Source organism: Parus major, chromosome Z (genome assembly GCF_001522545.3).
Source record: "Parus major isolate Abel chromosome Z, Parus_major1.1, whole genome shotgun sequence".
Lineage (NCBI taxonomy): Eukaryota > Metazoa > Chordata > Aves > Passeriformes > Paridae > Parus > Parus major.
This window is the reverse complement of record NC_031799.1, coordinates 56,975,433-56,998,016: the sequence shown is the minus strand read 5'-3', so window position 1 is coordinate 56,998,016 and position 22,584 is coordinate 56,975,433. Positions and strand designations below refer to the sequence as shown.

The 22,584-nt window shown below is 42.8% G+C and overlaps 2 protein-coding genes across 3 annotated transcripts in view; both read right to left on the bottom strand.

The window, feature by feature from the left end:
• Positions 1 to 458, bottom strand: part of TRIM36 (tripartite motif containing 36) — a 32,279-nt gene extending 31,821 nt beyond the window's left edge. For both annotated transcript variants that reach the window (XM_015615303.3, XM_015615304.2), the window contains exon 1: positions 366 to 458. In XM_015615303.3, coding sequence (XP_015470789.1) covers positions 366 to 428 — 63 coding nt within the window. In that variant the 5' untranslated portion in view covers positions 429 to 458. The remainder of the gene's footprint in view (positions 1 to 365) is intronic.
• A 12,029-nt stretch (positions 459 to 12,487) lies between these two features.
• The window catches only part of PGGT1B (protein geranylgeranyltransferase type I subunit beta), a 37,684-nt gene continuing 27,587 nt past the window's right edge, over positions 12,488 to 22,584 (bottom strand). Inside the window, 4 exon segments of the mRNA XM_015653632.3 lie at positions 12,488 to 16,829; positions 16,832 to 16,966; positions 20,674 to 20,782; positions 21,096 to 21,280. Coding sequence (XP_015509118.1) covers positions 16,786 to 16,829; positions 16,832 to 16,966; positions 20,674 to 20,782; positions 21,096 to 21,280 — 473 coding nt within the window. The 3' untranslated portion in view covers positions 12,488 to 16,785.

Here is a 22,584-nt window from a genome sequence, read left to right as displayed (position 1 = left end):
AGGAGCAGGAGCAGGAGAGGAGCAGGAGCAGGAGCAGGAGCAGGAGCAGGAGCAGGAGCAGGAGCAGGAGCAGGAGCAGGAGCAGGAGCAGGAGAGGAGCAGGGCTGCAAACGCGACAGATGCCTGTCCAGCTGTGCTGGGCTGAGGGACACTTCGCATGGAAATTATTTTTTAACTTTTTCACCCCGTAGCATCGGGAGTGTGAGTCAAACACCCAGTAGAACCTCCAGAGTACATTAGCAGTAAAGACGAGTCATTCGCGCCCCCACATTCCCGTAAGAAACCGCACCTACAAAAGCCCCTTGCCAAGGGGGCCGTCTCCCCCCGCGGTGTCCCGGGGCTGCCGGGCTGCTCGCCGTCCCTACCTTGTCCCGCTTCAGCAGGTCCAAGATGTAGCCGAAGCGGGCGCTGTCCGCGGCTGCCCCCATGGCCCCGCGCTCCGGGCGGGATGGCGCCTCTCCCGCAGCTCCGGGCCCGGTGCCGGGGCTGGCCGGGGGAGGGCCGTCCTGCTGCCACGGATGCTCTGCCCGCCCACCCGCCCTCGGGACACGGGATGCTCGTGAGAACCTCTCATCCTGGAGCGTCGCGGCAGCACCGCCGGGCTCCGGGGGGTGCCTCTGCTCAGATGCTGCGGCCGGGAGAGTTAGAGCTGACAGAGCTATTGCTGGTCTCATCAAACCTGAGTGAGCTGTGTCAATCGCTGAGCCTGTGGCACCGGGCTGGTGCTGCTGCATGTCCCCCAGGGCAGCACCCAAGGTGGGCACGCCTCTTTTTAAAGCTGAGCTTGTAGTGGATGTATGCTGAGGTACAGCATGGTGCATTTGTACCCATTGCTCTATCTGTTTTTCTTAAATTCTAGGCTTTTGTTTAAATGAAAAATTGTGTCTAAACAGAGAACACCTACTAATGTGGATAACTGCACGTATGATCTGTCTCGTGTGTTTGCACCTGGCTGGTGGTGTGGTTGTGGGGTAACTCAAACAGGAGGAAACCTTCCTATCGTCTCTTTTTCTTCATCCCAGGCCTGATGCAACTTCTAGGGATGAAATGGATACAGCATGCCTGTATACAGCTGTGGCAGGAAAACTGGTCCTGGTGACTCAAGTACACCCCTCTGCTCGATAAAGGCCACCCTCAGTCCCACCGAAATGCTCACACCAGGCAGGAGGATCAGCCCAGGTGAGACCCTGCACAGCCAGCTATACACAATGGGCAAGGGTGTTCCACAGGACAGCTGAGGAGTGGTGTTTGACATGTGGCAGACATCACATTTCTGCTCTGTGCCTGTCCCCACTCCAGGCCTTATATATACCTTGCTTCTGGTAGAGGAACTGCAGTAAATTTCAGCCAGGAGTGGTTCATTTCTTCCTGTTCTGGAGTCAAACTTCCCCAAACACAAAGGTCCCTGCTGCCTGCAAGACCTGGGGGAGAGGAACAGGTGAATGGCTAGCCCACTGCTGTCTCACCAGCTCTGTTCCAAGCTGAGAGGTGGAAGGTGGCAAGCCCTTCTCATGCAGCAGCTATCAGGTAGCCCATGGAGCACATCACCCTTGTGTAGTGAAAACACACCAAAGAGTATTTTATAACAGTATAATGTATCCCCTCAGAGGCTGCATTTCCTAAGATATTGATATAGTAGTAATGTTATCTCAAATTCTCTCTGCAGGTTACTCACTGAAACAGTATATCCTTCCTTTCTCAGGAAACAGGACTCATGAATAGCTCGAGACTTTTCTGTTACTAGATAGTGCACAATTATGTATATCAAATGACTCATTAATCAAATAGCTCATTATTATGATATGGACAGGCTTTCAGTGCTCCACTTCTTGCTATTGTGCAAACAGCCCAGGAATAAATAATGGGCAGTGGCACTGGGGACAGTCAGATGTCATCACCCACACAGCTGAGAAGTCCTCCATATATAATTAAACTCAGTGTGAGATATTTTGCTTCCTGGTCTGATTTCAGCTCACCAAATGGCAATCATGCAGGAAATTTTCACTATTGTAATTTCTTTGTGTCAGTGTTGGACACCAGCAGAGAGCAGGGCTGGCTGAGGTGGAGAAAAGGGACTGCCTGAAGGAATACTTCTCTTCTCCCAAGCTGCTCAAGTCCAGCAGGAAACCATGCTAGTGGTGGCCTCAGCGACAGCAGCACTCCTGCGTCAAGGAAGGCTGTACCATGATATCAGTGTGAATCTCCAAGTGATAACCAGCACCAAGAGCAAACATACCTTTGACCCTACTGCTCCATAATGGCAGGCTGTGTGAAAGGCGGGGGAATTTACAACCCTTTGTGCTCCACAGCACAGGCACAAGCTGTTTGCTCCATTGGAACCCTTTCAGCAGAAGGCACGCCTGCACCTGAATCTCATCACAGCTTTGTCATGTTTTGGTTAAGCAGCCCCCAGCAGCCATCAGCCAAAGGATGTGAGACAAAAGTCTCCTCCAATGCATACACCACGGATCTGCTCCAAATCTGAGTTTTGTCTTGTGTTCCTTAGCCACAAGCGACACCAGTATTTTGAGCTACGTGCTCTGAATTTCTGACTGCTGTCTCATGATTTTTATTTTTTTTTTCTTCAAGAGTTGGATCTGGGTTGTGGGATTGTTTTCTTTTTTCTATTTCTGCCAAACCTTGTAGGTTATGGCCAGTCTGGACTGCAATTCAAGGACTTAGGTTAAAAAAAGGATGATTCTTTATTCCTCTTTTATCTCCTTATGTCCCACTTCCATAAACTGATAAAATGTAAATGAAAATGTAAAGAGATGTAAATGTAGCTTGAGTCATGAAATCAGCCAGGGCAAGAAGGATACAGGAGAAGATGGAAGAAGCTGATGGTTCTTTCATGATCTCTTCCTGGAGTGGTTTTATTTCAGGATTAGCTGTTCGCACTCCAGGTTCAGATGGCTGCCTGTGATAGTTAAGCACGAGGAAGCCACAAACTACTTTTGCATTGATTTCACAGCTTCAGCAATGGCATCCTCCCAAGCAGCTCTAGCCAGGATGATCCCGGCCCCTCTATGACAGCACTCTCTGCCATCAGCCCTGCAGAAAAGTGTTTTTCTGCAAGTCCAGCAAGCCTGAGCTGTCCACAAACAGCATCATTTACACAACCTCTTTCCATATATCCAGAATAGCTAGGAATTTCGGACTATCTTCTGCAGAAGATATCAATTCCTGTAGCCATTCTGAGGGATCCTGTTTACTTTCCCTTGGATAGTAGACAGTTTGTGCTAGCCTTTGTCTTGAGTGGCAGAAGGCTGACAGGGGAATGTACACTTAGAAGGCCGTAGACAAATGGAGAAGCTTCACGTTGCAGCTGGTGGCCCAGGGACTTTCACCCCTCTTGGAAACTGATGGCTGTGCTTTACACAACCTTTACTGAGGTGGGCTGTATGTTGAAAATAGCTGGGAGCTCCTCAGCTGTTCCACATAAATCCAAGATATGAAATTGCTTCTCATACTTTTCCTTCTTTTGTTTCACGTCTTACGTCAGTTTCTTTCTGAGGAACCAGGATGTCTGAAAATCAGTTCAAACCTTCTGTTGTCATGAAATTATCTAAGACTACATCAAATTATGTTAAAGTGAAATACAGGATCATATTTGTTTTCTGCTACTTAAACTTGAAGCAGGTCTCCAAAAAAATAAGGATACCAGTCAGAATACCAAATTATATAAACTAATAGGTATCATTTTATATCAGTGGAAAAACTGGTCCTGTATTTCAATCCTGAAATGCCATGCAACATAGGGTTCTGTTGTGGCATGTTGGTACACAAATTAAAACACAAAGGAAATTTGTGTTCCCTGACGTGTGAATTATGTTGATTCTCCCAGGACAACAACTACAGCTCTAGATTCTCTCTTTGATCTCCTTCTTTGTCTTAGTTGACTTCTAAACTAAATCTGAGCAGTGAAGCCTACTCAGATGCTCTTGTCTTTCTGTTCCCCTAGGACTTTGAGGTATTTTCCCATTTCCATTGCACAGGGAATCCGGTCAAGCACACAGCCTCAGCAACTGTCTAGCACCAGGTAGGTGGAGTGGGCCTTCTCCCACTGTGCTCATGGAAATACACTTGAACTTGTGGCCATGACCACCTGAGCCAATCTATTAAAGGGTGATTGAAACCAGTTGCAGGTGGTGATATGGTTAAGAGCTAGCACAAATAATTCAGTATAGAGGAGAGAGAGCATTTCCATTTTATAGTATGTGGAGGGCAAATGGATCTGTGTAGATGTACTTTCATTTCAGACAACTCCTATGTCACTGAACAATGGACATGCAAGAAAGGTGATGTTAAAGATAGTAGAAAACTCTGCTCATATTCAGCATGAAGTTCTTCACTGTTGAATTGTAACTGTGAGCAAACATTTGAAATCATAGAAAAAACACCTCTGAAAAGCGAGTGTGCGTGTCTCTGGTAAAGACTGTGACCTGCTTTTATTCTCAGAACAGCCTTCAAAGGCTTGCATACAGCTTGAGTAATATGAAAGAGAATCCATGTGAATAGTTTATGAATTTTGTATAAACTCCTTCCTTCTGTGGGGAGTGATGTAGATGTGAATTGTGTCTGGCAGGAAAAAAAAAAATGCCATGAACTAGATGAGACATTCTGGTTTCATGGTTGGAAAGGTGTTGCAAGCAGCACAAATGAGACCAAACTATTTCAAAGAGCACAGTACCTCTCCACAGGGAGTGGTTTGGGTTGCATGCAGACCCAAACCTCTCCCTGCAATAAATCCCATTCTCTATAGTTTTCCTAGGTATCACAGGGGCATTTTTTCTCCCATTTTTTCCCCTGCCTGTGCTGTTCTGGGGTAAAGAGAGGATCAAAAGTTTCCAGCGTCTCTTGATAACCAGTCAGAAAACCATCTGCTTCTGCTTCTCTTCCACATTTTTACCAAGGTTCTTTTCAAGTTGGCCAACTGCTCCACCTTCACCCTTACACCCACGTTAATAAATTCCACTCAGGATTTAGATTTAGCCTGGGATCTCCAGATCTCTCACATGATGCAGCTGACAAATCACATCTTTCTGCTGGAGACTTTGATTTGTACACTTTCAATGTCTCTAAACTTCCTTAGAGATCTCATTTTTACCTCCCATCACCACAGACTGAAACAGGGTTTTATTTATTTTTATATACTTTAATCTAATAGAAAATTGCAAAAAACGTGATGGTCACTAAACACACAGGACTTAATATGGCAAATAAACAACAGGAGATACTGAAGCAACTCTGCTGCTGCTCTGTGGCTAACACAACATATTTGGTTGCTAATGGCCAGGATAAAGATTCTCACTCTTTGTCTGTGCCTCCTCTTTCCCTTACTTCTGGCTGTAAGTTCTTGGGCACAGGCAAATGAAATAAGATTAAAAAGTGATTTCCAAATCCATGAGATATTGGAGCCAGATATTTTGTCCTACTGTGCTCAGACCTTTTTGACACTGGAGATAACTATCTCTAGGCTTTTTGTCTCACTCCCTTTAAAGACATCTGTTCAAGTTCCATTAATATATTCATTCAGTATTTTTGAGACAAGCACACAAAATAAAATACAGAGAGAAAACTGAATCTGCACTGTTTGAAAAATTACCTTTATGTATTATTTCCTCCTAGCCTGTCCCACGTGACAGTAGTAGAGTATCACATACCCCTGGGAACAAGCTCATTTAAAAAATATGGGTTAAGTATGTAGACCATTATTAATATTTAATGTATTGAGTATGTTATTAGATATTTATGAGGAATAAGCTAAAGTACATAATTATGCATACCATGAATATATCATGTAATTGCCATTCTTTGTTGCAACTACAGTTAATCAAGTTTGACAATACAAAGAGAATTTGGGGTATTTGGAGTTTTAAGAAATATTAATTGAGCAAAACACAGCAAGCTGGAGTCTATTAATTTACTGATTCTATTCAGTCACTTAAAACAATGTGTCTAATGAAGAAATCAGAGACATGCAAATCAGAGAGAGATAAGGGAAAGATGAGCACTGCTGAGATCTGCATGCAAATGTTGTCATGTATGTTTTAGTAATTTTGTGTGTTTTGCAAAAGGGGCAGGTCTGTAACTGTGAAGGCTCTGAAGAACGAAGCATAGACATGAAAGCTTTTCAGGCTCAGCTGGCCTTCAGAGACTATTACACCCTTCTACAAAGCCTGTCCAATTCATGCCTTCAAGGTTTAAGTGTGTCAGCTGGGCTCCTGCACTTTTCTTTCAGCTTAGCCATACCAGGATTAGGTTTGAGTTAACTTCCCTTTTTTCCAAATGGCATGCTGCGCTCCTACAATGAAATCCATCCCCTGCATTTACCCATGAGTTAATAAAGTCTTTAATCCCCTCTATGGGTGCATTAAGCTCCCTGCAGATTGGCTTTGCACAGAGCAAGGCGGACGCAAACCCTGTGGTGCCCAAGGACTGCCCCTCCCTGTGTCACAGAACGAGCCTGCCCCTTTACCTGCGTGCCTGCTGGACATATGAGCCTCTCCAGAACCCCCATACCAATAACTCCATTTAACACCAGTATCCAGCTGGATCAGCATTTAGGCATCTGTCATGCTGCTGAAGTACCTGCCTGCAGGAGCACTGACTCTGCTGCCTCTGGGCTGGCAGCACTGCTCTGCTGGGAGTTCCTGTGCCTCCTTCCTCCTCTGAAGGCTGACAAAGACACTGTCAAAGAACAAGTGGCTCAAACAAAGTTGGCTTGTGTATAAAGGGATGTGCATCACAGAGCAAAAGGTCAGAAATGTCACTTGGGGAGCTTGTCTGAAATCACTGAAAAGAAAATTGTTCATTTTATTGTTAATAAAAAGCCAAGGGTGGAGTACAGCAACACTCCTGTTCCCCGGTCCTGTTTTGTGGAATGTGGAGAGGATGTGGGGCATAAATTTGTCCTGATCTGAGATTGATGCTAAGGCTGGCCAACAGCATTTGGGGTCTAAACCCCCAAATCATGGCTGTGCCTGGTTCCCCTTGTATGCTGCTGTGCAGGGCAAACAAAGCACCACGGGGTGCAGAGCCAGGCCCAGGGTGCAGAAACAGAGAGCCATGGCTCCAGGTGTTGTCCTGCAGATACCACTGAGCAAGGTGAGCTGTTGCCAGCCTTGCTGTGTGACCTTGGCCACCTTCATCTGATGGGTCACGGGCAGAAGCACAGTCCCTCATGATGGGAGTCCCTACCATGGGCCCATATGTAATTACACACTATTCTGGAGTTTATAGAAAATGAAATCTCCCTGGATTCCTGTGCAAATTTATTTTCATTCCTTTGACTTCTACAGACTGCTTGACAACTACAGCAGTTCCCATCAGCATACTTGAAAGGGCCTCCCTGATGCAGCAGCCTAATAGAGTGGAACAGGCTTCCCTCCAATTCAGTTACAGTGCACTTAATCCACAGAGGCACACTCACTTTGCCCTGCTGTGGAAAGGAAAGTCAAATGCATGTTAGTGTGCCAAGGGTGACCCCTCTCAGTGCCTTCCCCAAATAACTTGTCAGGCAAGGATTTCAAAGAAGTTAAAAATAGACAAACTCATACTAGTTTGGAATATTGCATTATTTATTACATCTTTACTGCACTTATGTTGAACTGAGGTGTGTAAAGTGTTGGCAAAATGGGCGTTTTAGCCTGGTTTAATTTCTTTTTTATCATTACTTTAAAGCAAACAAGAATCATCTGTTTCTGATTGACAGCAGTAGAAGCAGAAGTGTTTAGGCTAGAGGTGTCTCAACCCATTAGACAAGGCACATCTAAAGTGACTGAATCTTCATTTCCCAGTGTTTCCAGAGCACAGAACTTCACTGAAGTGACCAAGATCCTGGCATATACTTATTAAAAAAAATAAAATAGAAAATTAAAAAGGCTTGCTTTACATCCCTGTTGACTCCAAATCCAGCTAGCATCAAAAAGCACCAGCAAGCTCAGTTTGTTCTGACAGGACAAGTGGCCTGTGGGTATCTGGGGTAGGCTGGGCAGCCAGGAAGGGGATGGGAGGGGGGGTCTAGTCCAGACTGGCTATCATATCAACAGCTGCTGCAGAATTTAATTTCCTTTTATAGAAGGGGAACTGTGGGAACTGTTGCTCTCCACAGTCAGTGGAGCCTTTGGCTTAAAAAACTGCCCTCCCTGGGGAACAGATGCTACGTAACATCTCAAATGCCTGCATGTTTGCTCTGGTTTCTGCCGCAGCCAAAACCAGTGTGCTTGTGTTTGTCTGATGCAGGGACCTGTGAAGCCTGCCTTTTCCCTGGCTTCTGGACCGTGAGTTGGAGTCACAGGAGACGAGAAAGCCTGCAGCAGTCCCAAGAGGTTTGAGGCAGAGGGGGAGGGAAATGCAGTGCTAGGCCCATCCAGGGGCAGAAGGCGTAATGCACCAGGAGTATACCTGCTGCTGTGCACGGGGCCCCATGGGGCAGAGCTTGGGCTCGGATGCCTGGCTGGGTCTGTGCTGCTGGCCCCGAGCTCAGGAGCTGTCACAGAGCTGGGAGCAGCTTTCCCACCAATAGCTGCCTCTCCCAACTTGTGCTCAGAGCTGGCAGCAGGGAGGGGTGTGCATCCTGGGCACAGTAAACATGTGCCTCTGCCGTTCCCTTGTTCTTGTGCTTCCAGGATAAACCAGGGCTGGCAGAAGGGAAGGGGACAGGGCATGTCTTAAGGCCAGGGAAGCTCACCTTGCTAATGCAGTTAACACCTTTTCTTTAGATGCCCACCCCAACAGTCCTCACTTGTACCAGCAGCTCCTCATTCTGTAGAATGAAGTTGGAGGCTGGAGCTTTTTTACACTGAAAACAGACATCAAGGCATGAAGCCATCAGAAAAAAAGTTGGTGGTAGTAGCAGTTTGCATGGTGTGCACAAGAAGCTATCTATAGCAACTGGAAAGTCACAGAGGGTGCGTTATCACCGCCCTGCAGGACTCATTCTGGCCCCATACAGGGAGTTATATATAGAGCTGTATACAAAAATACAGAAGAGTCCTGTGCTTATGTTGGAAAGCCTCATTAGGACTGCTCTTGGGCAGACCCTTGTCCTTGGCCTCACCAGAGTACTGCATATTTCAGAAGATATTTTGGAAGGATGCTGGATGGTGAGTACCACCCAAGGACAGCTGATCTGTGAAGTACAAGACCAGAGTGCATGTATGCCCAATCTAGCTAAGATTTCTGATTTCCTCTGAAGTTTTTTTACACTATTTATGGAAATCAGCCCCCCCCCCACCCCCCCATTCCACCTTATCATCTATTTACCTCACAGATTTGCTCTACATTAAACTGTCCTGCCAGAGCAAAACTCTCCTTGGTTTAAGAATTCACAGGTTGGGGGTTCAGGGATGGTGTAGTGTTAAAAAAAAATAAAAAAAATAAAGAACTGTAAAAACTGTAAAGAATTGTAGCCCACCAAAGTGGCCAAGGCAGGATAAACTGTCCTTACGCCATGCCCAGCAGTTCTTAGTCTAACCCACTGTGAAAGAGCACCCCTAACAAATGCTACCTGGGCAACAGGTTTTCACAGATGATATCTTCCCATAACATGATAGGGTCTAATTCAAAGGAGGTTTTAATGATGAAATAAGCAGAATGGATGTTGGGACAAAAATGAAAATGCAATTTGGTCAAGTGAGTTTATTTTAGTAAGGCTTGGCTGTAATTTAAAAAAGTTAAACAAAGACTTCTGGACAGCACAACAGCAAATAAATATAGCTTTGTGCCTAGGGAAACCTTTAAATTCAACAAAGGCAGCATGCAATCTCAACAGCAGTCTTGCATATTTAGCTTTCTAGGCAGCATAATCACCTGTCCCACAAGCACTCACAAAGGGTGATAAACCACAGAAAAACTTGCCTTGACTTGTGTCATTTCCACTTCAAATTTTTCTTTTGCATATTTCACATGAAAGGAAGAGGTGGGATCCCCCCTCCCAGGGTGAGGCAGAGCCTTTGTCCCCTGTTTGGAGCAAGCAGGGAGAGTTCTGGACAGGATCCCAGGCTGGATCTTGCAGAAATAGCCTCATGAAAGCTTGAGCACCCAAAGCAGTTGCTTCACTGGCACAGAGGTGTGGTGGGTTGACCTGGGCTGGGCACAAGATGCCTATCAAACTGCTCACTCTCTCCAGCAGGACAGGAGAGAGAAAATAAGATTGAAAAGGACTCAGAGGTTCAGATAAGGCAGTTTACTAAAGCAAAAGTGAAAGTTTGCACTTGCACAAGTAAAGAGAAAAACATAGGTTTATTCTCTACTTCCCACTGGCAAGAGATGTTCCGCCACTTCACCAGAATAAGGCTTCAGCACCTGGAGTGGTGGCTCCAGAAGGCAAACATTGTAAATAAAAGACGTCCCACTTCCTCTTCCTTTTCTTAGCGTTTATGACTGAGTTGATGTCACATGCTATGATATATCCCTTGGGTCAGTTTGGATCAGCTGGCCTAGTTGTGTCTTTCCCAGAACCTTGCCTAGCTCCAGCCTACTGAAGGGGCAGGCAAGAGTGCTGGGGAGACAGTGCTGATGCTGTGCCAGCACTGCCCGGCAGCACCTTTCCAGCTACCAGTGCAAAGCACAGCACTGTGAGGGCTGCTAAGGGAAAATAAACTCAACCAGACTCAACACAACTGAGCAGTTCCTGGTCCTCGTACTAGGGCTTGGTTATCAATGTGAAGGAGTTAATTTGGAAGTCACTTCCACAAGCAGGCTAAAATTGTCAAAACACAGCTGCTACATTCATATCTCCCTCCTTGCATTTGTGAATTTGATATAAACAACTTATGTGGAAAGTTGAAAGCTCTTCCCTGACATTTTTAATTTTCAAAGGGAGAGTGTGCAGATTGTTATCACACAGATTTTCTCTTCCTCAATGTAAACTTTCTCTTTTTACTGCAAGTCAGGACCGTATTCTTCCTCAGAATCCTACTTGTTCTCCAGTGATAGCAGCCTGTCCATTCCCAAGTACAGAGCCTGCACCTGCAGACAAACATTTTAAAGGATACCAGTCTCACCTTGGTGGAAGGAAAGATCATGGAGAAAATCCTCCTAGAAATTATGCTAAAGCATGTGAAAAATAAGTAGGTGATTTGTGACAGCCAGCATGGCTTCACTAAGGGAAAATAGTGCCTGACAATTTTGGTCGCCTTCTAAAATGGGTTTGCACTGATGGATGTGGAAAGAGCAACATCACCTACAAAGGCTTGTGTAAAGCCTTTGACACTGTTCCATAGGCCCCATCCTTTCTCTAAACCAGAGAGAGGGGACTGCCCGATGGATAAGGAATGGGCTGTATGGTCTCACTCAGGACTTGTGCTCAGCACTAGGTGTCCAAGTAGAAACCAGCGATGAGCTGCCTTGCACAGGGGCTGGTATTGGGACTGGCCCTGTTCCACACGCCTGTGGACAGCAGGGAGGATGGGACTGAGGACCCTCAGCAAGTGTGCCAATGCCTCTGAGCTGCTTGGTGCTGTCCACACAGCGGAAGGAAGGGATGGCGCTCAGAGGGACCTGGACAGGCTTGAGAAGGGGGCTTGTGCTAACCTCATAGTCACAGCCAAGTGCAAGGTCCTGCTGACAGGAGTACAGGCTGGGCAATGAATGCATAGAGAGCAGCTGGTCTGAGAAGGACTGGGGAGTGCTGGTGGATGAGAGGCTGGACATGACCCAACCATGAGCACTCACAGCCCAGAGAGCCAAACTGTCCTGGGCTGCATCCAAAGCAGCGTGGACAGCAGGGGAGGGAGGGGATTGTGCCCCTCTGCTCTGCTCTGGTGAGATCCTATTTGGAGTCCTGCATCCATCTCTGGGATCCTCTGCACAAGGACGTGGACGTTTTGGCATGCACCCAGAGGAGGCCACAAAGATGATCAGAGGGCTGGAACATCCCTTCTGTGAAGTCAGGCTGAGAGGGGGTTGTCTGACCTGAGGACAAGACTCCGCAGAGACCTACAGGACCTTCCAGCACCTGAAGGGACCCCACAAAAAAGTTGGAGAGAGACTTTTTACAAAGGCATGTAGTGACAGGACAAGGGGGAATGGATTAAAACTGAGTGAGTAAATATTGAGAAAATTCTTCACTGAGAGGCTGGTGAGGCACTGGGAAAAGGACTGCCTAGATAAGCTGTGGATGCCCCATCCCCGAAGTTTTCAGATACAGGTTGGACTGGGCTTTGAGCAACCTGACCTGGCAGGAGGTCTCCCTGCCCATGGCAGGGGGTGGGAACAGATAATTTTTAAGGTCCCTTCCAACCCAAACCATTCTATGATTCTATGTTCTCACAATGTAGTTATCAAACAAGGCACTTCTCCAGTGTCTCAAATATAAAGCAGTAGTGTCAGGGTTTGCTGCCTTTGGTGGGCTCAGTTTGAAAACCTTCAGAGGTTGTCATTCTCTGTGCATTTGGGAAGACAGGTCCTCACCCAGAACATGTAACTTGGATAAAAACACATGACAAGAGCTACAGTTCAAAAGAAATGACAAAGTTTTCCCTCAATTTCCCAACAGTTCATTGATTTTTATTAAACTCAGAAACTAATCAGGCAAATAGAGACCAGGAACACAAAAGCTTAAAAATGGTGAATGGAAAGTGTAAATCTACAACACATTGTAACCACTCAGTGGAGTAATTTAATAACCATTTAGTATAAAGATGTTGAGACTATTTTCTTTTTCACCCAATGTCATCTGAAGTGAGGGAAACTTGTTAAGTGGTCTTTTCTTACAAGAACAAGAGAAGAGCTTTTCAGAATCACCACATAATTTAGTATCAATGTAAACAGACCAATAATCTCATTCATGATTTTTGGAGATGTCTCATATTTAGTTGCAGCAATAACATCTTATTTAGGATCTGTCTGCTTCTCACCATGTCCTGAAATCTCTTTGACCTAAACAGGGACACTGATAGTAGGGTTTCTCCAAAATGCCAGGAGACAGGCTGTCCAAAAAAGGCTTTCACTTTGGAAATCACCATTTTTTCCCTTCTATATTAGGCAACGCCATACTGAATGGCACAAAATTGAAACGCATTTTTAGGGAACACAACAGCTTTTATAGAGTATTTAATTTTTATACTGGCATTCATGAAGAAAGCACATTTGATGCAGCTTCTTCAGCTCCTCTCAGGTTGTCCTTTACCTTGGGCAATAGAGCATAGAACAAGGTACTTTTAATATGTACTTCAGCATATGTATTTCAGGTATTTCTGCAACACCCAATTTACTTGCTAGTTTTTTTCAGTGATGATGATTGTTCTATTTAGAAAAAAACAGTTCTCAACATGAAAATTCATAAATACAAACATGCTTGGAAGCAGCCTTCCAAAAGGGTGTTACCATATCCACCAGCAGCTATGTACAATCAAGTGGGCCAGAAAGCCCTAATGTGACAATTTTTAAATCCCCAGTCCTCACATCCTATAAAGATATATTTGACTTCTTTTGTTCAACATACCATTTTAAAGCTGTTTTTTTGGAAGAGAAACTTGGGCCACTTTAAGAGTTTGGGAGTGTTTCACATAGGATAGAGGCACTCACATTTGTCAGACTAATAGCCAAGAGGTTTTACATCCTCAAGCACATGGTAAAGCCATTTAATGCATTAATTTCTTATGTAGATTGAGTCTCAGCAATGTAAAGCTGTGGTTAACACAAAGTTATTAGAGGTAGGTAATAATCATATGGTTTGCTTTTTCTAGCTACATTTAAACTTCACAGTTCACATTTAAGTTTTAGCTCTGTTTTGATGTATCCCCTTAAAAGTGATTTTAGATTATGGACTTCTGTGAAACTTCTGTCCACCGATTTCTCATTTAACATTTTTATAGTCAAAAGACACAATAAACCACAACAATCAGAGAGGCAATTCAATACAGTCAGAATCCAGATGTCTGCTACACAGGAACAGTCAATGTTCATCATTTGTTTGCCTGCCATCAACTGGCATATTTAGAATGGCAAATCACGACTGCAGAGTTGGTAATTAGTACAGATTTTTGTTAACCAAAAAATTTAAAGTAATTAGATACTCAATGTGATGTGAAAGCATAGATAGTTTGCTGTCTTCATCAAACTTTGGGAGTTTATCAAAAACAAATATGCCTTGTACAGCCTTTAGGAAAGGCCAGCTCTGCTGTCAACATGCAGCCTGAAAAGATGTACAATAACTGGGGGCCAAGGAGATAAGAAATGTAGAATCCATATACAGAACCCAGGGTAGCTTACAGATACAAAGAAACATAGCAAGAAACGTTACCTGCTTTTTGAGGCAGAAAACTGTCAAATTACTTGCCATGAGAATTTTTCTTGTTCACATAATATGATTTTTCAGTGTTACCCCCATACTTTCTGCTGAGGGACACTGATGTCCCTCACAGATGAGAATCTGGTCACACGTAGGGCAACTCAGGAACCACAGCTTAGGATTTTGCAAGTATGGATTTGCCTCACAATAATCAAATACAACACTTCTTATGAAGCTAAGAACAAATGAATATTTAGGCTATTTCCCAGAAGACACTTAGAACACCTTATTCAACTTCTGAAATTCAAAGCTACTCCCTCTACCAGGGTATGCAGTAAATGCTAAAAAACCTCAAAACTAAAAAACTCAAAGATGGTTCACCAGCAAGGCAGAGAAGCAGTGGTGGGGATGGGTAGGTACAATTACATCTCACCTTCACTGTAACTATACTGCATTCCAGAAACCCATTGTACCCTACCACGAAATCAACTTGTGGTCACCATCTGATGTAAAGACAAGAATATACCATGCCTTTTTGATCAATTTTTACTTCAAGATTTTTGTTGTTTGGTTTCAAATGGGTTTTCATCTAGGTAGACCCCCATGACATAAGAGAATTCTGCTCAGGGAAGCTACTTCAGCCTTTGCTGACCAACATCCCGTTAAGACTACCCAGGAAAACGGGATTCCCACAGGAACTGCTGCGGTGAGCCCACTGCCTGGGAGATCCTCTATTTTAGGTATCTCGCTAGTTCTTTTTTCTTGTGGCTGGATTTCTAATCATCTCAGCATGTGGCCAATAAAACCAATTCCCAAGCTCTATCTTCCCCCCCTAACTCCTTCATGTTCCTTGAGTCATCACTTTTCTTTCGCACCCTAATCTTACCCTAGGCAGCTCAAATCCTTTCCACCAGTTTGGTTCCATTATTACTCCACATTCTTGGCTCTTGCCTCCAGTCTCAATATCTCCCAGCTTTCATTTCTCTTACTCTGCAAACAGTCCTACTCAAGAACCTCATTCTCCCTCTCCACTACTAGCCTCACAGCTCTCCTGGTTCCACCCCTCTGGACTTTCTATTTTTTCCAACTATTGAGTCTCTCCTCCAAACAAAGTGTCTGCTGGGACGTATCCAGCTCACACACCTTACTCTGCTCCTCCTCTGCTTTTCCAAGCAGATCACTAACACTAGATATGCTCCCAATGCTGCCACGTAAACTAATCTGCTATAGAAATAAAAGTTATTTATTTAGCTAGGAAAGCTGCTACAGGTTTGGACAATGGGATTGTTCTGGTAGCCTAAAGATACCTATTGGACTTCTCTAACATGTGTGCTAGGGGTACAGCTACACTACCCTTTCCACTTGCCCTGCATTGCAAAACAGGAATCATATTTATCCCCAAAGTTATTTTTGCTGGCCAAAATGGTCTACATCCTGTCTCTTTGGGCTCAGCAGTGGCAAATGGTGCACCTAATCTGTTTTAAGAAGTCTTCAGTTGTCTTTGGAACCTTTAGAAAAAAAAAAAAAAGAAAAAAAAAAAGTGCTGTTAATGACTGGCAAGTAGAAAGACGTTGTGGAGTCTACTGAATACACAAACTGACCTGCCACAAACACACCAGCTGCAAAGTTACTTGCTTCAACTCTGAACAGCACTTCAAGCATACAAAATAAGGCACTAGTAAAGCACTAAAGAAGCTGAGAACGTTCACCATTACTCTAATTTGAACGGATTGGAAATTCTAATTTATTCTATTCTAATTCTAATTGGAAAGGTCTGTCTTTGTAAGCAGGTTCTAATGCTACTCTTGCATACAGACATGCTTCCAAAAGACTGGGCTGAATATCTTACTGATACACATCAATATGCCATACTCTTACTGAACTTCACACGAAGAAAACTATTTCAGATGAAAACTCTTCGTCTGGCTATCAATCCACTGTATCTGTGTAAAATCTACTCAGAAGAATTATGAAATCCATTTAGTAAGGCCACACAACTTTAAAAGTCCAGTATATTGAATAAAATAATTTTATTTGTATTTAATTAATTTGTTTGTGAAAAACAAAGTTTATGGAATCTGAAAGTTGATGATAATAGGTAACTTTTAACTGAGACTTAATATGAGAGATTCTCTACCCAAAAATATGTCAAACAGTAAGATTATAAAGAACTTCAACGTTCTGTGCTATACTGTATGATATGTAAACAATTTTGAAAATATTTCCCCATTATATATTTTGACACAGTATGCACAAATTTAAAAAAATAAAATTAAAATGAAGTTTAAACGCCTCAAGGGATTTCTCAGAAGTAAAGCCATCTGAAAAGCCATTTACAGTCTGCGGTGACAAACTTCTATATAATCAAAATATTCCCCTTTTCACAATGCAGAATAACCTGCTGAAGGCAACTCCCTATCAAAGTGATGCCAGCAACACAGATCTGATTGTATGACTCCAGCACTTAAAAGAGCACATTGGTTATACATGGCTTTTAACCCTGGGCTACAATTATGCTACCAGAACTAAATTCAAGTCTAAATCAGTCATGTAGAGAGGTGTGTGCCATCTGAACGCTGTTTAAAGTCCGTGTTTTCCAGATCTGATGAAGGTGGTGAAGACGCTCTGATGCTCTTGTGCTTACATTCAGGGCAGGATGAACTTTGCAAATACCAGATTCTCCAATTAATGACAAACCACAGATCCCAAAGTAGGCATGTAAAGCATCTGAAAGAAGGACAGAAATGGAAAAATATGATTATTTCAGGCTTAACATCCAAGTGTTCCCATATTCAAACACCTCTGAGTAATTACAGCCAAGGAAAATGAATAATCAGGTGCTGTATTTAAACCTGAGTTTTGATGGAAGGAAAACAAAGCTACCAACATGAACTAAAGTCCAGATTTTTTTTATAACAACTTGTGCACTACTTTACTCTTTCTGAGTTCCACTGACAAAAAGCAAAACAATTTATGCATCTGAAAATAACCAGTCCAGAAAGCAAATTTTCTTCTTGCATGCAGTTTTTTGGATGCTTACTTTATGGGCAGCTAACTACTGAAACAACAGAATTAGTGCCAAGAGCTGCCAACAGCAGGACTTAGAGAAATAGAAGAAGCCATTACTTTTCCTAGCTTCACCTTTTCCTGAGAGATTACCCTAAAGATTCATGCAGCTTGATTAAGAGATGACTGCCACCAAAATGGGTTACTTCTACTCTCCTGTTCCATACTGCTCCTGATGTCCAACCTAACCAGGGTTGCAGCTCACTGAGTCTGCCTCCTTTGGGTAGCAGCAACCTATCAGATTGGATTATCTGCCCATGAAATCACAAGTGAAAGGTCAAAAGGCAATGAGAATTTCATGTGTCCCTTGCAAAATCTTAACATGTAGCACTCTGTGGAGCCGTCAATAATTCAGTATCTCACTAAAATGAACACAGAATCACTTAGGCTGGAAAAGACTTCTAAGATCAGAGTCCAATCCTCAATCTACCATTGCCAAGACCAGCACTAAATCATGTCCCTAAGTGGCATATCATATCTCCAGGGACGGTACTCAAACACTGCCTCGAGTAGCCAATGTTTTACAACCCTTCTGGCAAAGTATTTTTTCCTACTATCCAATCTACACACCTCCTCTGGTGTAACTTGTTAACATTGTAAGTCCATATAGCACATAGATTATCACAAGCAGTTGACTGTCTTCTGAATCTTCTAGTCTTCTTCCTAAAAACATTATTGCACAGCAAAGACAGCTTGAGTCCCCAAATTTTAACTGAGTAGGAGTAAAGTAGGAGCCACAGAAGTTAAAATCTAATTCTGATTGAGTCTTAGGAATCTTTATAGTGTAGACATGACTGAAAGACAGCTTGCCTTTCAGATATGAAACTGAGCTGGCAAGAAGCTCAGCTGCATATATATAACAATGAAAACACAATTCCTCAGAAGCAATCTTTGCAATGTTACATTTTCAGTCTTTCTTTGTATCAGAACTGAGCTAACTTTTTACTTCTCCCTTCAAAAAACGACCACAGACTTATGCCACCATCTGCCTGAGGAAAAATTGCTACAGCAAGCCTGGAAAATACAAACATGCATACACACAACAAGGAAACCAATTATTATTTGTCTTGCCTTTCTTAAATTTTATCTCAAACAGTCACAACTATGCTAAAAGACAGAATCATAGAATCATAAAATACCCTGAGTTGGAAGAACTCCATAAAGGTGATAAAAGTCTGACTCTTGGCTCTGTATAGGATGCCCTGAGAGTTACACCATGTGCCTGAGAGGATTGTCCAAAAATTTCTTGAGCTCTGTCAGGCTGGTGGTATGACAGCTTCCCTGGGGAGCCTGTTCCAGTGCCCAAACAACCTCTGGGTGAAGAACTTTCCCTGATACCCAGCCTAAACCTCCCCTGACACAACTTCAGGCCATTCCCTCACATCCTGTCACTGTCACCACAGAGCAGAGATCAGTGCCTGCCCCTCCTCTTCCCCTCCCAAGGAAGCTGTCACTGCAGTGAGGTCTCCCCTCAGTCTCCTCTTCTCCAGGCTGAACAGACCAAGTGACCTCAACCACTCCTCACACGGCTTCCCCCCAAGGCCCTTCTCCATCCTCATGGCCCTCCTTTGGACACTCCCGAACACCTCAATGTCTTTTTTGTGTTGTGGCACCCAGAGCTGTCCCCAGCACTCGAGGTGAGGCTGCCCCAGCTCAGAGCAGAGCAGGACAATCCCCTCCCTTGCCCGGCTGTGATGCTGGGCCTGATGCACCCCAGGACACCGGGGCCCTCCTGCCTGCCAGGGCACTGCTGGCTCAGGGTCAGCTTGTCATTGACCAGGAAACCCAGGGTCCTTTCTGCAGCAGTGCTCTCCAGCCTCTCGTTTTCCAATTTATCCATACATTCAGGAATTGCCCTTGTTAAGCTTCATATGGTTGGTGAGTGCCCATCTCTCTGATTTGTCAATGTCTCTCTGCAAGATTTCTCTGCCCAACAGCTATTCCCAAAGTAGTCAACAGCTACTCCCTATTTAGTGTTGTTTGTGAACTTACTAAGTATTCCTTCCAGCCCTGCATCCAAGTCATTAATGAATATGTTGAAGAGCTCAGGGCCAAGGATGGATTTCTGTGGATCCCCTCTAGTGACAAGTCACCAGTCTGATGTCACCCCATGCACTATGGCCTTTTCTGCCCAAAGTGTGAACCAGTTGCTCACCCATCCCATGATGTGTTTACCCAGCCATGTACTGAACAGTTTGTCCAGAAGGATCCTGGAAGGGACAGTATTGAAAGCCTTAGATTGTATCAACTGGCTTGCCTTGGTCAACTACAGGGGCAATACTGTCATAAAAGGAAATTAAGACAGATTAAAGCACTTCACACACAAATTGTATTTGAAACAGATTTTTCTAATCTCTGACTCACAAGGTAAATGTCTCATTAAGCTAAAACAAAATCCTCCCTCCAAATGATACTGTTTAATCTATATGATGAGGAGTAAATACATCTGAATTCCTCAGAAATCCTAAACTGGTTTTCAGGGAAGAGGCAGATGTGAATCTATCACAAGCACTGTATTTTTAGTGTGGGTTCACCTTGAAAAATTCTGAACTGTTGTTCAAAATGAAATTATAAAGGATTAAATATCAGGTCACAGATTCTAAACAGATTCCTCCTTTATTACAACTGAATTTTTATCTTATTTGGTCAGTTTAAAGACTGTTTATCTTCCCTGTGCAAAATGCCGTGGGCAAACACTACTGGCGCAAACTTTGTTTTCACAAGTTTGCAAAATCTTAATTGAATTCTAACAACTTTTTACATTAATATTTTAAATATTAAAATACTTTAGCATCCTTTTGAGGTTTTTTTTCACAACAAATTATCCACTTCCAGAAGCATAATGACTAGTTTTCAGATATACTCGTATAACCACAACCTGTAAATCATCGTACATAACTGTGCAAGCTTTGACTGTTCTTACATATATCAATGACTCCTGAATAAGCTTGAATTATTAAATTACTAAAGAAACAAGTGTTTTGATATATTAAACTCAATTTACAGAAATACCTACAACACAATATTCCCTTTAAGCAGAACAGCTAAACACATACTAAATAGATAGTGATACTCTTTTAGTAGTAACCTAAACAACAGCAGCTCACTTCCTCTGTGGCTGAACAAGGAAAAACTTCATCTCCCTCTTTCTACCTCAAGAAAAATCCTTATTATATTTTTGAGGGTGGGTTTTTTTGTTTGTTTGTGGTTTTGGGTTTTTTTTGGTTTTTTTTAAGAGTATAGTTTCCCTTACACCTCTCAAGTGTCTGACTGCTGGAATGTATTTCTTACTCAGAAATACATTAGAATTAGAAATACATTTCATTACTTAGAAATACACTCACTGCAATTTTGAGTAGTTATTTTACCTGGATGGCTGTCTGGCCACTTGGCAAATCCACCAACAAGGCGATCTTGAGTTGACAGGATGTAATTCCGGTTTTTCTCAAAATTTGTATATTGGAATATGTTCAAGAGCTGAAAAGAAATTACATTGCAACAGTAATATAGGTCTTAGTATATTTTTAACACTGAGTCTTTAACTAAGTCATAGTAAATTTTTACCACTAGAATATAGTGCCTATATTTGAGATAAGCAGTGACAGCACAGATAATACCAATCTGGTAAACCTCCATTTCCTGCATCTTTTGAGAGATGAACAACATTTACAGTCATTGGTGCATACTGGCACACTTGTGTGAAGTATCTAACTCTTTCAAGCAAAGAAAACAATGCTTAAAGAAATCAAAACAGGTCAATAACTATCCCTATATCTGTTCTGTACCCTACCTTCAATGTCGCTCCCACCCAAAAGGAATAGCAAGTGTCTACAGGTTTGTTGGGTCGTCCATGGTAGCCATTCTGTTGCCTCATTATACACCATCTTCTTATTCTGTTCAGTTCTTTTTCTGAAAAAACTTCCTCCAGTTTCCCCATCAAACACAGTGATGCAATACCACAAAATGTAGAGCCACCTGTAAAGACAGAGCAGGGTTTGCAATGCTTTGATACACAGATTTTCTGAAGCCAGTATGATCTCAGTCAGAACTTTAATTAAGTTTTTAGCAACTAAATCAATGAACTTTTAAAAGTACAAAAAAGTTAATTTTAGGTCTAAAATCCAAATAAATAAGGACACTGTAAATAAGAGCACTTCAGCAGGTATGTCAAAGGAGGGAAAGAAACCCTTCAACCCAGCTCTTGCAGAAATAAACCAGCTCATTTTCTTAAAGCTATTTTTTGTCTCAATGCTGCACAATTTACGTTACACAGCAGTCCAGAAATAAGAAAATGGCATTGCAACAGAAATATTTCTTCATTTGTAACTTAAAAAAGAAAAATATTGTAATGCCAGCAATCAAACTGAAGCAGAGATGCCAAAGCCAGGCTCAGACACAATCCCCTAGAGGACATAAACAGACAAGAGTGTCTGGTGAGAAGAAGAAAAAAAATTCAAATTAAAATTATTAAAAAAACAAAACACACAATTAATACAGTGAAAAGACTCCTGGACTCTCATGGTTGCAATACATACAAATTGTGCTTCTAAGACTGTCAAGGAAACTGCACGGTAAAAACTCATGTTCTTTGTGTAGCCCAGCCAACGCTTGTTAAAGCCCATCAAAGTTTATTTTGAATCTAATACCTGATATGATAAAATCAGCAGCTGGGAAAGACCATAAGCAAGCTGCTGACAGATGACTCAGGCCCCAGAGCTCCTTACAATATCCTGGTGCTGGAAGACCTCAGGAGCTGTAAGATTATTTTCACTCTGATGCTGAAATGCAGTGCTGAAGTACTGCTATTTGTTATCACCAATATTCTACAGAAAGTTAGTTAACCAATTGTTTTAATGCCTAGGGGAGCAATTTAAATATTTCAGCTTTACTGATCCATCAAGAAGGAAACAGGCAAAATCCTATCAAAGCACAACACTAAAGATAAAGATAGCAAACATTTGAGAGGATCATAGAATCATTTAGGTTGGAAAAGACCTCCAGGATCATCAAGTCCAACCTTTGCCAATCAAGACCTTTGCTAACAGACCACAGCACCAGATTTAGTATCACCCATCTAAAAGTCAAAAGCTCCTCTGTCACAAGCAAATTGCTACTTCATGGCACAGAAAGATTTTGCTCAAAAAATAGCATTCTCCTATCTTCAGATCTACCAACTCTTTACAAAAATCAACTGTTGTTTCAATATTTGAATCCACAGCAGATACTTTATCTATCAGAGGAAATGTTTCTAGGTTTTACCAAAGCTGTTGAAATGGGAA